The sequence below is a fragment of the Pangasianodon hypophthalmus genome, chromosome 5, assembly GCF_027358585.1.
Source record: "Pangasianodon hypophthalmus isolate fPanHyp1 chromosome 5, fPanHyp1.pri, whole genome shotgun sequence".
Taxonomy (NCBI): Eukaryota; Metazoa; Chordata; class Actinopteri; order Siluriformes; family Pangasiidae; genus Pangasianodon; species Pangasianodon hypophthalmus.
Window position 1 is genome coordinate 16,405,275 of NC_069714.1, and position 15,277 is coordinate 16,420,551.

Below are 15,277 nucleotides of genomic sequence, written 5' to 3' on the forward strand. Positions count from 1 at the left end.
GGAATTACGTATGATGGCATTGGTAAGATATAGGAAGCTTGAGAATGATTCCTCAAGAAAGACATCCAGATTGCCACACCAGACCTACATTGCTCATCACTGTTCCACAGTTTTGAAAATTAATATTATTATTACTAATAATATTAATATTATGAATATCATATTATAATAATATTATAAAGGAAGCTTTTAAAAAATGTTTAATTAGTTATGATTTAAATTAGTACTTTAAATAATGTTAAATAATTTAAGATAAACAGTTTGTAGACACATATTTAGACCGGTGACAAAATAAAGGAAAAACAGTGGCTCTGTTATGTTGTGGTGCATTTTGCTTGCATCATTTGTGTCCACTTGTCCCCATAGAGGGAAGTGTAACTGCAAATCAAAACAAAATTATTCTGAATGATCACCTTTAACCTATGATGAAACATTTCTATCTAGATAGGAGTTGTCTCTTCCAGGATGACAATGTCTTCATTCACAGGGCATGCGGGCTCACCAAATGGTTTTATGAGGATGAAAATGATGTAAATTTAATGAAATTTCCTGCCTGGTATTAATAATGTGTTGTCCTGTCTTATCTTATCTTATCTTATCTTATCAGTCACCTGATCCCAACCCAGTTGAACACCTAAGAGAGATTTTTGAGCAATGTGTTAGACAACTCTCTCCACCACCATCATCAAAACACCAATAGAGGGAATATCTTTTAGAAGAACAGTGCTCATTGCTCCAGTACAGTTTCAGAGATTCACTCAGGTGAGCTCATTCCTGGATCCCCTCCAGTTTGTCTACTAGCCATAGGTAGGCATGGACATTGCAGTAATCTATTTACTACAGACAGCCCACTCACACTTGGACTGCGACAATACCACAGTAAGAATCATGTTTTTTGATTTCTCAAGTGCATTCAATACCATCCAACCCCTCGTACTAATTGCTAAGTGACAAGATGGGTAGAATGCCAGTCAGCACCTCTATAATCTCCTGGGTCACAGACTATCTGTCAGACAGACCTCAGTTCATGTGGCTGGGGAGCTGCCCGTTCGAGTAGCTACTGAGCAGCACCAGAGCACCACAGGGAACCATTACTCTTCACCATATACAACACTGACTTTCAGTACAAGTCAGATCACGTGACAGAAATTCTCAGACGACTCTGTGGTGGTCAGATGCTTCAGGGAAGGACAGGAGGAGAAGTATAGGGACCTGGTGAACAACTTTGTTGAGCAGTGTTGAGTGAACAAGACCAAGGAGATGGTGGTTGACTTCAGGAAGAAAAGGACCACAACAAGTCCAATAACCATCATGGGACAGGATGTTGAGCTTGAAGCTCAACAAACTGATAAATAAGACTGGCTCTTGCCTGGGATGGCCCTGGACAGTTCTGAGGTTGTTGTGGAAAGGAAGACACTAAGCAAACTATTATCCATCCTGGACAATGTGTTACATCCCGTCCATGCTCCACTGGTCAAACAGGCTCATTCTGCTCCACTGTAGCAAGGAACAATACAACAAATTATCTCTGTGCCGGGATTTTATCTTGCATTAGAGCCTATTCCTAGAGCACGCTCATTGGACATATGTTACATTTTTGCACTTGGTTGCATTCTGCTTACTGCATGGATGCTACTCATAATATTAGTGCACTGTACAACTGTACAACTGTAGTTGCTCTGTTGATCACAGCTACTGTGCTACACATCCGTGGTTCCATACCTGCTGTTTTGCACTGTTTGCACTATATATTATGCTAATCATTCATCTTCCCTGGGGTAATACGCCAGTATTTGCACTGACACTTTTCACATTTACTCAGAAGACTGTGTATATAAAGCTATACTCACTCTATATCTAGTATTGTATTTTAGAATTTTTTTTATTGTTGAATACATTTATGTTTATTTTTATTACTCTGAATATTGTTGCTTGCACACTCTACTTTTTGATTGCTGCTGTATTCTTTGAATTTCCCTCTGGGGTTAATAAAGTGATCTGTCTATCTTGTAGAATCAATCTCAAGGTACACTGAAGCCATTCTGAGAGCATGTAGCAGTGCAATATGTTACTAAGACACTTAATGTTGTTTTATTCCTATAATTTTTCTACATGCCTGATAAACCAAACATGTCATTTACTAAAAACATTTATTATTACTGGCTAGGTTTATAGTGGGCTAGGGCATAATAACATTTGAAGCATATCTGCATCTTCCAGCTGTGTCTGGGTAGGATACTGTAAAATATTTTTTCTAAAATATCTGAATTATGCCAACAAGGGAAATTACAAATCAGAACATGAAATGACAAAATCTGATCAGACATGCCTACTCAGTTTCTCTCATAAGAAATTTAATAAGAACTTGCCAATAGCACGCTCTTCTTCACCTCTCACATTTTGACTGTGAAATAGAGGCCTTGACCTTTTTCAAATCACTTTTGATTCTCACACCTGAATGAATAATTCCTTTTCTTTAGAAAAACTTCCTTCTCAGCACCATAAGGCACTTTAAATTTAGACATATGTGCCTCCTCTTGGTGCTTTAGAACAGAGCAAACACAATGCGCCAACTAAAGAATGACTGAAGGTCATTAGACTGAGATTGCCAGCTTATTAAATGTTGGTATAATGAGCAATCTGCACAATATTATTCTGTTCAGCAGAGCCAGCAGACTTCCCTACAGCAGTCAAATGAATGGAGATTCGATCTTAACAAACTTTGACAGGCTTGATGTGAAACATGGCACACTAGAAGATACCAGTAAAAATTAATGCATTATTCAAATTGCCAAAATAAATTCATTATTGGTGACTTCACTCCACATTGGTTTAGGTATGCTTATGAATCCAATAAAACTATTTAAAACTATTCAGACAGAAGTGATAATGAAAATCTACTTAGAGTAAGGGATCAATACTGAATGTATTTGGCTTAACTCTTGATTAAATCACATTACTTCACTAGAAGGCCATATAACTTTCTATTGTGAACTCTTCTATTCAAATTGTTTGGATATATCTTGGTTTATCAAAAAGAAACAGCCACGCATCTTAAGTATGTAGCTTACACAGGGTCAGTGTATAAACCCGCAATCAATCAAATCCAACATTGTGGTGAAGCTCTTTACAGCTTAAAGATGAGACAATTGCTCCAACTGACAATGAAGCAGCTCTGCAAGATCCAATCTCTTGACCTTTTTACATATTGTCTTACAGTATTTAAGCCTTTTTAGAACAATAGTTTTATTTACTTCCATATTTACTTCATATCTTGCACACATATTTATATTGTTCCAATACGAAAACCTGATAGAATGCAATGTTGCATGCCAAATACAATAATCTTGCCAAAAAGCTTAAAATATTGCCATAATATTTTAAAATATTGCTCTTAATTATTCTTTACTGTGTATCATACTGTATAAGAAGTCAACAGTTTTACAAGTTCAAATGTTACATAAAACATTCTCTAATCTGCCTCATTGGCTTGAAAAACACTGCACTACAGTAAACAAGATGTTCACCACAAATAAGCACATCATGGTAAAGGATTCATGTGCCATCAGTCATGCCTACTAAAATTAGAGTGAATTTAACCTGCAGTAGAAGGAGGAGGATGGTGGTGGGTGTGTGAGATGAGGTAAATCCTCATTTCACAAAAAATCTTCAGTGAATATTCAATCACTGACTGCAAGTCGATTGCAATATCCAGGGGCTTTGTGAGGCTGCATATAAATGATCTATTTTGCATGGACAGTAGAGGATGATGTTTTAGTGTGTCTCTTCCTAAATGAAAGAGCACTAAAATTTTTTAAGTTAAGATGGTTTTAAGGCAGCAACTAACTAATTCATTCAGAGCCTCTGAACATGAAGTACTGCTGAAAACGTGGTCAGATTCATCCTGATATATTCCATCTTGAAGTATATGACAGTTCATTCAGCTATTATTGAGACTTTAGACCAGCAGTCCCAGTGATTTTACAGACAATGCAGATGCTTATATTGCTGTTTTACACTTGATGGGTACATTTTCTATTGTTCAAATAAAATGGCAAAATAGAAACAATCAAAAATTGTGTTATATTACCAAAAACATTATAGCAGTACTGTACAGAAACTATTTCTATCACAAAAGAAATATGCTTTATGGCTGAAAGTATGTGGACACCTGACCATCACACCCATATGTGCTTTTTGAACATCCCATCCCAGATTTAGTCCCCTTTTTGCTGTTATAATAATCTCCACTCTTATGGGAAGGCTTTCCACTAGATTTTGGAGTGTGGCTGTGGGGATTTGCCCATTCAGTCACAATAGCATTAGTGATGTCAGGCACTGAATTCAGGCAAGGAGGCCTGGGGTGCAGTTGGCATTCTGGTTCATCCCAAAGGTGTTCAGTGGGTTTGAGGTCAGTGCTCTGTGCAGGCCATTCGAGTCCTTCCATACTAACCGTGGTCTTTATGGACCTCGCTTTGTGCACAGGGGCTGGAACAAGTTTGGGCCCCTTACTTCCAGTGAAGGGAAATTGCAAAGCTACTACCAATGCCATCATCAATATAACATTTTAGTTGCATATAATGCGCAAATGTAAACTGATTAATGGTATGTTAATAAAGTGTAAGTGTCCAGAAAATGATAGTACTACTGTACTGACTACGTTAATAAAACGTAGTCCATACCATGTTTGCTCTGCTCACATAACCCATTGTGCTAAGATGTGCAGAAATCCTTAGACACACACAGCATAGATTATGAGCCTATTAAAATTCATACAAACACAACAAGAAGCAAAATATATAAACAGATTTATACTAAGCCATACATTTTGGTTGGGTCACTTTATTTACAAATATTGGTGAATACAATTTCTTTTGTATGTATAAGATTGTTTTAGTTTGTGGAAAATTGTACTTGTCTTAAATGAATTCCATAAAACTCTTCCTACAAACCATGCCACTTTTAAATACATTCTTAATATATTTATTCTAAATAATCTTTCCCCATCACAAACATAAAGGCACAATGACGAATATTACAGGATATTTGACAACACACCATAACATACAGAGGTCTGATGAAGATAGACTTGAAAAAGAAAGAGAAGACAGCAGAAACAGCAGATTCTATCACTCCAAAAATTACTACAAAATAGACCTTCATGACATATGCCCCTCATGACAAATCATCCAGAGCTTCCATTTGTGAAGAAGACAGTGATAATTATTTCAAATACATTGCTAGCTACTAAGTAAATGCATGTCCCTTGTACTTTGTGCAAGCATATTCAGTAATACTTTATGGAAACATATAACTTTACCTCTCCCCCTCTAATAGGTAAAAAGGAAGCACAGATGTTTATAGTGTTATCTTGACTGTCATCCCGTAGTGCTGTCCTAATGCATAACTTTAGTTATAGTGTTCATGGTTATGTATCTGGACCAGGTTCTTCCTCAATCTGCTGTAATCCCATGAGGTCACATGGCAGTTGGCTGCCCTGCTGTGGAGGGAACACCAATTTTCCGTGATGTTAAAACAACCAGAATTCTGTTTTTATTTAGTTCAACCTTTGATATACAGACTGGCGACAAATTAAATGAAAAACAGTGGCTCTGTTATGCTGTAGGGGCATTTTGCTGATGTAGTTTGGGTTCATTTTTCTCCTTAGAGGGAAGCATCACTGACAATCAATACAAAGTTATTCTGACTGATCACTATGATGAAACATTTTTATCCTGTTGGAGGATGAAAATGTCCCCATCCACAGGGTACAAGGGCTCACTGAATGGTTTAACGAGTATAGAAATTAGGTATATCATATGCTATGGCCTTGGAATCACCAGATCTCAACCCAATGGGAGATTTTGGACTGACAGGTTAGGCATCCTCATCATCATACGAGTTGATGGAATATCTTTTTGAAGAATGGTGTTCATCCCTCCAGTACAGTTCCAGAGACTTGTAGACTCTGTGCCAAGGCACTATTCTAGCTTTTCATGCTAACCCAAGACACTTTACCTAATTTTTTTCTTTTAATTTGTCACTCGTCTCTATTTATGTGCAGAGTAAATGATGGCTTACTTTTGACTCGCATATAGCAGGAGTTACAGAAGAGCTGTTTGTTTCGTATCCTGACTTCAGCTCCACTTTCTGAGCCGCCAAGGTCAATTTTGCACTGAATGCACTAAAATATGAGACACAGGGACGCAGAGTAAGAAGACTGTGTGGAGGCCAAGTGCATACTCACCAAAATGTACAGATGATCTCTGACTCAGCGAGGTAATAAGTTATCTCTATTATAATAAAAAAACCTTAATATGAGAGGAAACCATTCACCAACATGCCCAAGAACAAGCAGAAAATAAAAATAGATACAAGCATATAACCCTTATGAAGCTGTGATAGTGGGGCGCCCAGCAGGGATTATGCAACTATGTTGCTACACAGATATAGAAGAAGGAAATGCAATGAGATAAATTGCGAATTCTACAGAAGCTGGACTGTTACAATCACCCTGATGCAGATGCAACCATTCTGGAGAGAGAAAATGTTAGTGTCAATTATTCCTATTTCATGTATGCAAAGTGAGAAGGATCTGATTAATAAGGTCTGAGTAATGCAGGTTAGACATTAGCCATTAGCAGCCAGGTTAACCCGAACCCCAAGAGAAGGGAGTTCGGAACTCTCACCTTAAAGCATTGCAAATGATAACATAGCCCCAGGGACTCGATGATCATTGCTGCTCCTTTGCCCAGTGGCATATCACAGTAAGTACACATTTTCTTGCCACTGACTGACCTAAATTATAGAATGTAAACATGACCTGAGAGACCAACAAAATGAACCACCACATGATTCAAATGACTCTGTTTGTGTTCAGGCACTCTAGACATGATACAGTACACATGGCATTAATGGAATGTGAAAGCCCTAGGAATGCATCTAATTTTACATCTAACTTTATTCTCCTAGAGAGCAATGTTTTCTAAATCCTAACTTGGTCATTGTATAATGCCAGTGTAACACTGTAAGGCTGAGGGCTTTGCTCACAGTTGCTGAAACTAAAATGGTTTAAAATGGTTAAAAAAATATACAGGGCATCCCTGGTGTTACGATTGTTGCTCAACAGCCCAACAGTGAGACTCCGGCAGCTCTAGCATTTGACTCACAATGTTCCAGAACATTTCTAACCTTTAAAACAATGTACACAAAGTACCTGTTTCGTGAGGATGGCTGAGACTCGGGATTTGTGGCGGTGGTGGATGTGAACTGGGGCAATGATGGTCTATGGGAGTTCAGAGATTGATATGAAGAAGAAGAGCCAGCGAGAGAGGAATAAGGACGGCTATAGTCTGGGATGGAGGAAGTGGTGCCCGGAGTCCATGATGACCTCCAGGAAGGGCGGTTTGTTGTCATGTCCAGGTTATCCAGAGACTCACCTCTACCAAGCCAGCACAAAAGCCAAATCACACAATGAGTCACTTTCATAAAATTATAGCATTACACTGAACGTCATATGCCACGTTACGTATGTTTGCTATATATTTGCATTGACTTAAGGCTTTTTTAAATATGTCAGTATATCACAAGGAAATTAAGTTTATAGGAAAATAGGAATGTCCAGAGACACTGACCACTGTCCTTCAATTCATCCACATACTTTTTTGATCCTGTCATCTTAGCTAAAGATAACATACACTGACCTCCTCATGGGAAGGTTGACTGGCTGTTTGTTCATACTGGTGGTAGGACTTTGACGGATCCAGCTGTTGTCTGTCAACAATGCAGTCTTCTTCTTCATGTCCTGAATGATCTGCTGCCTTTCTGCTTCAGCCTGAGATACCGGCTCATTCTTATTCTTACTCAGAGATCTCTCACCCAGACCACTGCTTACAGCTGGAAGCAAGACATCATTTGACATTATTTCAGGACCTCAGAGATAGAATTATAAATAGAAATACATGCACAAAGCACCACTTCATTTCAAGTCTGCAGAAGCTGCTGTAATCAGACAGTTGGCTCACATGTATGGCATGCATACATGGCTTTTATATCCTGAATCACATTCTGGTGGATATTGATTTCATGGTGAAGACAGAACACATTCTCAATCAGACTTGATTACATTGATGATCATAGATTTTTGCTGATCAGGTGATTGGCCGGGCTTCATAATTGACATGGTCACAAGCCATGGCCCACCTCTCTCTGGATTACTGTATCTCATAGCACTAAGGATGTTTCTCCTCTCTAGTTCCAGCTCAGATGCAGCCTGCTGTCTCAGGATATGGGGATCTTTCTTCCTTCGTAACTCTTCCTCCAGAAGCCAACCTGCCAGGCCCCTGTGCTTGCTATACACACCTGCATACAGCCGCACACACACTGACACGGCTCTGTATTGACTAGTTGTAAGTTCTGCGAATTAGCTTCATTAGACCAGACTTTTTCTGTGTAGCCTTTGTTCAATGTCACTTTCATGAGTCAGGATCTGATATAACTTCACATATGGCACATATACTGACCTTTAATATCAGTACTTTCTTTGTCATCCAGCTCTGGAGTAGATTTGGACTTGGCCCTGTAAAATTGTTAATAAAAAATGGTCACAAAATTTATATAGGATTTACAGAACCAATATATATATTACAGAACCAAACATCTTTTTTTCTAATTAGGCAGCTAATCTTCTTAAAAGCAAAAACACAGTTTGTCACATGCAAATAAATTATTAAATTTACCTGTGTGAGTAGGATAGCTCAGGGAAAGTATACTCCACATCACTGTGATCAAACAGCAAAAGCAGCACAGAGAAGCAGAGGTTTATAGCATTCACACACATGTGCACAAATAATAAAGATTGTGTTGTGGTTTGTGGTCTAGTTGTTAATGCATGACAACACACAGCAGTGAGTATTTGTCATTCACAGCAAAACCATGCAGTAATGGTAGAAGCACTTGACAGAACTCTTTTTATTACATACAATAATATGAAACATGGCACATGTAAAATGCAGCTTCAGCCAACATGCAGTGCCACAATTACTCCAAACTCTTTTATTATTGAATCTATACTTTCCTTAAATTTTCAGCCAAAGTTCAACCAAATACTCAGCAATCTAAGTGAGAACACTGCTACTTACTTTGCCTGAAGTCTCCGCTGGGCCTCTTGGCGCCTCCTCTCCTCCTCTTCTTCTCTTTTCCTCTGCAGTCTCTGTACCTCTTCCTCTCTCCTTCTCTTTTCCTCCTCCCTTCGTTTAAGCTCCTCTTCTTCCTTCTTTCTCTCCTCTTCCAGTCGTTTCTGTTCTTCCCTCTTTTTCTGCTCTTCTCTTCTTCTCCTTTCCTCCTCAAGGCGCTCCTGTTGCTCCCTTCTCTTCCTCTCCTCCTCAAGGCGTTCCTGTTCCTCCCTTCTCTTCCTCTCCTCCTCAAGGCGCTCCTGTTGCTCCCTTCTCTTTCTCTCCTCCTCAAGGCGCTCCTGTTGCTCCTTTCTTTTCCTCTCTTCCTCAAGGCGCTCCTGTTGCTCCTTTCTTTTCCTCTCTTCCTCAAGGCGCTCCTGTTCATCCCTTCTTTTCCTCTCCTCCTCTTTCCTCCTCCTCTCCTCTTCCTCTTTGAGGGCCAGTCTTGAGGCCTCCTGCGCCAGCTCAAGGCTCCTCATCTCCTGTTTAGTGGCATCACAAATATTTCACATTGGGGTACTTTGGAAGGTCTGCTTTCTATTATGTTTGCATTTTTAAATGTAAGCAAATATTGTACATCACAGTTTGTAAATACAAATCATATACTCATGCTGTAGTAATGTTTTACTGTCTAATGTAACAGAGCCAAGGGATGATTATACATGATTATCACTTGTTTACAGCAATAAAGTAGAAATTGTTCATTATTATATCTAAGAATGTTTTGGGAATAATTATTACTTTATTCAATTTTACTATTTCTCTCAGCTTAAACTTTTAGCTTCACTTAGATACTTTTCTGACGACATAGTTGGAGAAACAACATTAGACAAACAAATTACATTACTGCTTGACCTAACTCACTAACTGCTACTAGAAACTTAACATAGACATCCAATGTTGAAAGCCACACACCATTATCATAATTGATGCTTCCATTAAATCAGTCATGGCATCATAATTATTTTACTGTAGAAGAATTGACTACATATACATATTATATCTTAAAAATCTTTTCAGAAATCTTGTCAGTTAGCTGTCTTGTATTAGCCAACACTGAAGACTGCAGTGAAGTGTGTCTCCCACAGCTACAATATCGCAGCTTGGAGGAAAGCTTTGATCATATATATATATGCATGTATTTTTTTGATACATAAGTACCTTGATACTTCAGTACATGTAATATCAGATATTTTTTAAACTTACACTTGAATAATTTTTTAATTAACCATGGAAGACATGTCAAGTAAAGCATCTTTCATTTTTTACTCAAGTAAACTGAGTTCTTTATATAACACTTGATACCTCTTGATATTGTTTTGTGCCTTCCACTAGAGCCTCTTGCTGGGCTTTTCTAAACTCCTCCTCCAGCTTTTCTTGATCTCGTTGATATTTTTCCTGCAGGAAAGCAAATGAAAATACATTTTCATACCTTGGGCCAAAAGCTACTTCTGTAATAGCACTAAAACTCTAGAGTAAAAGTAAAATGTATCTTTGCCTTGAAAGCATTACTTGATATATTTCACAAGCAAAGGAAAGTACATCCTATAACAACAATAATAATAAAAAAAAAACTGGTCAAGTAAAGCCTGAAGATGCCGTAACCCCACCCATCTGTTTATCAGGAAAATTTTAATCTGTCAGCAAATACAGTTATACAAAGAGTCATTTTTACCTGGAGCTGGCGCTCCTGCTCTTTTTGCCATTTCTCCTGTCGCCTGCGCTCCTCCTCGGGGTCCCAGGACCAGCGAGTAGAGGAGGCTGAGAGAGAGGGAACTGGAAGCTAGAGAACACAGGCACATTTCTGTCAGTTAACCAACAAGCACACATGTAGTATACTGGACAACTACAATTATCACTAGCAAAATAAACCCAGTATATTATATAGCTGGGATTGTATATATTACTTTTAATTTCCTATTTGTTCTCTCCTTTACTTACTATTTAGGTTAGGTGTTTAATTTTTTAATGCCATGCCAGTAACAAGGGCTATATTCATGGCAGGAGCAAGGTTATAAATAAATAAATAATTAAATAAAAATGCATAAATAAATAAATAAACAAATAAACAAGCATACAAACGACTAACAGGCATACAAATAAATAAATAAACACAATTAAATAGGAGACATTTTAAATAGTAAAATTTTAAAGTATAAAATATTCCAACTTGCTATTTAATATTTAACATATATATATATATATATATATATATATATATATATATATATATAGAAATTTGGTATTTATTTAAGAAAACTTAAATTCAGTGCTTTCCCATGCTATTCTGATGATGCTTTTCATATCCTCTGACAGTCTGACTGAAATATGTTTCAAATAATATACATTGTACAAATATTACAAGCACACATTTTCACTTACATCTGATATTTGATTTTCAGATCCACCTACAAGAAAAATGAAAATTAGATGGGATTTCTGGAAAGTAATTTTTGAGTTGTAACTTTTTAAAATGGAATCATTAAAAATAAATTCAAATGAATTGTATCATCATGGAAATAAATACTGTAAAACCTTTGTTCTTGTATTATCAGTATATTATTTCCAGTTGACATGCAATTTAGTCACATGCAAAAAGCTGGCAAAAAGCCCACACTTCCCAATATAAATAGTCAGATGCTACATGCAAGACACCAGACCCATGCTCAGAACAGCATGCAAAAAGGAAGAGGAACATTGTGTTCAACCTGAACACCATACCAACACACACCACACTGCACCCTACTATAGAATTTGCATCAATGGCCTTAGGCACTAATTCCTAATAGGCTCATCTAACTTGAGGGTGCACAGCAAGAGACGTAGATTTGTAGACCAAGAGGGGAACAGTGCATGCTAAACAGTATATCTCAATATTTTTTTAAAATAATTTATTCATGAATGCAAAATCTGACACAGAACTGATCAGTGGAGTCCTAGCATATACTATAATGTTGAGTCTTAGAGGGTCTTTGGGTGTTGATATGGTTTTGGTTTGCAGTCTTGTGGAGCCCATACTACAGTTTTGACCATACAAGAAAAGAAATATGTGCTACATATTTGTTCAAACACGAAACTGCAAACCTTTAAACTATAAAAATAAATTATTTCCCTCTTTATGCCATCTATTTTTTCATATTTATATGCTCTGGGGCTACTGCAGACAGCATGTCAGTGTGTGGTTGTGGAAGAACACTGCACACTCAATGGTGTTTACCACAGAGATAGACCAGAACACTGACTGTGTTCTCTGCAGAGCCTGAGGGAAGAGCACATGGGTTACAAGGGCTTCGGCTGCGAGGAAGAAAAGGAGGATGGCAGCATGAAGGCCTAGTAATGCCCAGCACCACAAATACATAGTGAACAGGGGCTGCTCTTTTACCTTGTTCAAAAAACTCCGATCTCCTTTTAAGGTTTTTTAAAGAAAGGGATTCTAAATGGATAATAAAGAGATTAGAGAAAGGACACATTGAGAAAAGGACAAGGATCAACTCAAGTAAATGAAATCCAGATTCATGGGTTCACATTGGGAAAACATTGCATTGAAAACAATTTTATTCTTATGAAAAAATATTGACAGTAAATAAAAAACCCTGAAAATTGCAATGCAATATAAAAAAACACTAAAAACATCATTCTACACACCAGGCATAAAACACAACATCCAGTGCGCTTTCCATTCTGTTTAGTGTATTGCCGGTCACTGAATGGGTAAATGTATGAGAAATATGCTTTACCTTTGTTTCTCAGAATCACAGGTTCCTCACGAATTCCACCATTAATGCCATTGGAAGGCAGACTCTACAACACAGTACAACAGTGATATAAATATATTCAAAAATATTATAGCAATGAAGGATTACATTTCTCATGTTCAGTGCTTGAGGTGCTCACATTGACAGGCTGGGAGCTGGAATTCAGAGTTTTCACAGTGGAATCCATGGCTGGGTATGAAGTGAAGTCCAGGCTCACGTTGGCATATGGCTCAGGGGAACCTAGAGGATCCGCACTGGTGAGATTGATGACCTTATGGCTTTTAAATGGAAGGGAAGGTAGGTCTTTTCCCCAATCTGATAGTTGCGCATTGACGCAGTCATAGATTTTAAAAACAGAGAATTAGCAACTATAATACCAGACACATGACTACACATAAGCGTCTGACAGAACAGCCTTTACTATCAGGTCTACGTTTCTAAAAGTGGGGTTTGACAGACAGACCACCTTCCCCTGTCATGCAATACACAAAGCGCCACACACCAGTATTACCAACAAGCATACACCTCCTAGCACACCCATGTGTACCCCGTTAGAAGATACAAACAAATCGTGATATTAGTATTATAGGGTGTTATAAGTTAAGAAGTAATGGGAGACAGAACCTTATAATACTAGGGTGATGAAATGTATTAATAAATGTAGTTAACAGGATTACTAATGGTATAGGCTTGCTGGTAAATATAAAGACTGTTACCAAATAGCACAGCATGGTTTCACATACTGGTTTAACACTGCACAGTTGACACAGGACACAAGGATATACAGTGAACAAAACCACCATGTAGCATGGGTAAGAAAGATATTAGGACTGGAAAATATGAGAAGGAAAAAGACTGATAGGACATTAGCTGACAGGCAGATAGACAGACAGACAGAAAGACAGACAGACACATGCACCTACTCAGTTAAGGGACATACTATACTGTAGTGGTAGGAAACTGAAATCTAATTTACTATTTTTCAAGTTTCTAATTTACTCCTGGTATATCCCCAAATGCTTAAAAAGTTTTTCTTTCTAAGAGTTATTCTAGATAAAGAAAGTATTATATGAAAGTAGTATAATAGTCTATTATCATGTTTAGGATCTGAATACACACACCTGGCTATGAGGAGAATGCTTGCATTATTTAAACACGTATTGTTGTAAACACGCCTTTTTAAAATTTTGGTCAGACTACTATCAGTGTTACTTATTGTCAGCAAAGATTGATGTACACTTCTCCTATATCATGTGACTCCACTAGCCCAGGAGGAACTCCTACTTCAAACGAATGCAACCACAACTTTCAAAACTGCAAAAGGAACTGCAGATTAAGCAAAATGATTGGAGAACACACCCTGACCAATTGACTGTATTACCCAGCAGTGACACTGATTAACTCTTACTTTGCTTGTTTTGCTTAATAGGAGACTAACTTTGCTATGATGGTGTGACCACTTGCATCTGCCATACCTGCAAGAAGGTTGAAGGAATTGTTTCCTCAGATCAGACACTTAAAATGCAGAGGAGTGTGGAGGAGGGCACAAACTTACTGCTCTTTCCCTGTCTGCGGATGTCCATAAACAGGCTACCCTCCTGCAGGGCTTCATCCATGCTCCTTTTCCACTGCTCATAGCTCATGTCTGCCACCTTCTGCCCATTAACTGCCAAGATCTTATCCCCAACCTGCAGGTGGCACAGCTCTGCCGGACTGCCTATAAAAATGCACATGTACACACTTTTTCATGACACACAGAAAGGGCTGCAAACCATTAAATCACTTCCTCTTACTTTTATTAAGCAGAGTGTTCCTAGATTTCAATCCACCACCAAGAGGATTCTGTCCATCTATTTTGGAGATATGTGCAACACATATTTGATTCGTATTACAAATCAAATTGCCACAGACAGATCCTGAGCTGTGGCTCATAGCTATGAAGGAAATAGTTTCCATTGTCAGAGATTAGATTTGCTGAGCCCAATTATAAAAAAAATAAAAATTCCTTAGTGCTAGACATCCTTGTGGAATCAAGCCTAGGTCAAGCTTATAATGAGAAAATAGCTATTCTGTCAATTTTATTCTTTTTAACAAACCACAGTAATTTAAATGCAAATTGGATATGTTCAGTACTGAAGCCAAAAGAATTCTGAATGTTAGAGTAAGGTAATGTAACAATACAGTGCAATGTCACAGTATGTCCTTGAGCATCAACAATAGCCATTAGAGTGTTTCTATATTTTACCTGTACAACTTTACAATGAATTTTCATTCAGTTATACATTAGATACTAGATTTGCGCTTTCCTTGTGCTGTCCAAGTGCCTAGTAACTAATCAGAGATGACCTA

The 15,277-nt window shown here is 37.8% G+C and overlaps 1 protein-coding gene across 1 annotated transcript in view; it reads right to left on the reverse strand.

Annotated features, from left to right (window-relative positions):
- Positions 1 to 4,796: 4,796 nt before the first annotated feature.
- Positions 4,797 to 15,277, reverse strand: part of lmo7a (LIM domain 7a) — a 33,432-nt gene continuing 22,951 nt past the window's right edge. Inside the window, 16 exon segments of the mRNA XM_053233950.1 lie at positions 4,797 to 5,500; positions 6,082 to 6,184; positions 6,690 to 6,798; positions 7,217 to 7,441; positions 7,704 to 7,896; positions 8,203 to 8,361; positions 8,523 to 8,578; positions 8,739 to 8,780; positions 9,141 to 9,655; positions 10,479 to 10,571; positions 10,849 to 10,956; positions 11,556 to 11,581; positions 12,556 to 12,606; positions 12,911 to 12,974; positions 13,068 to 13,243; positions 14,484 to 14,645. Of these exon segments, the coding sequence (XP_053089925.1) occupies positions 5,478 to 5,500; positions 6,082 to 6,184; positions 6,690 to 6,798; positions 7,217 to 7,441; positions 7,704 to 7,896; positions 8,203 to 8,361; positions 8,523 to 8,578; positions 8,739 to 8,780; positions 9,141 to 9,655; positions 10,479 to 10,571; positions 10,849 to 10,956; positions 11,556 to 11,581; positions 12,556 to 12,606; positions 12,911 to 12,974; positions 13,068 to 13,243; positions 14,484 to 14,645 (2,105 nt within the window). The 3' untranslated portion in view covers positions 4,797 to 5,477.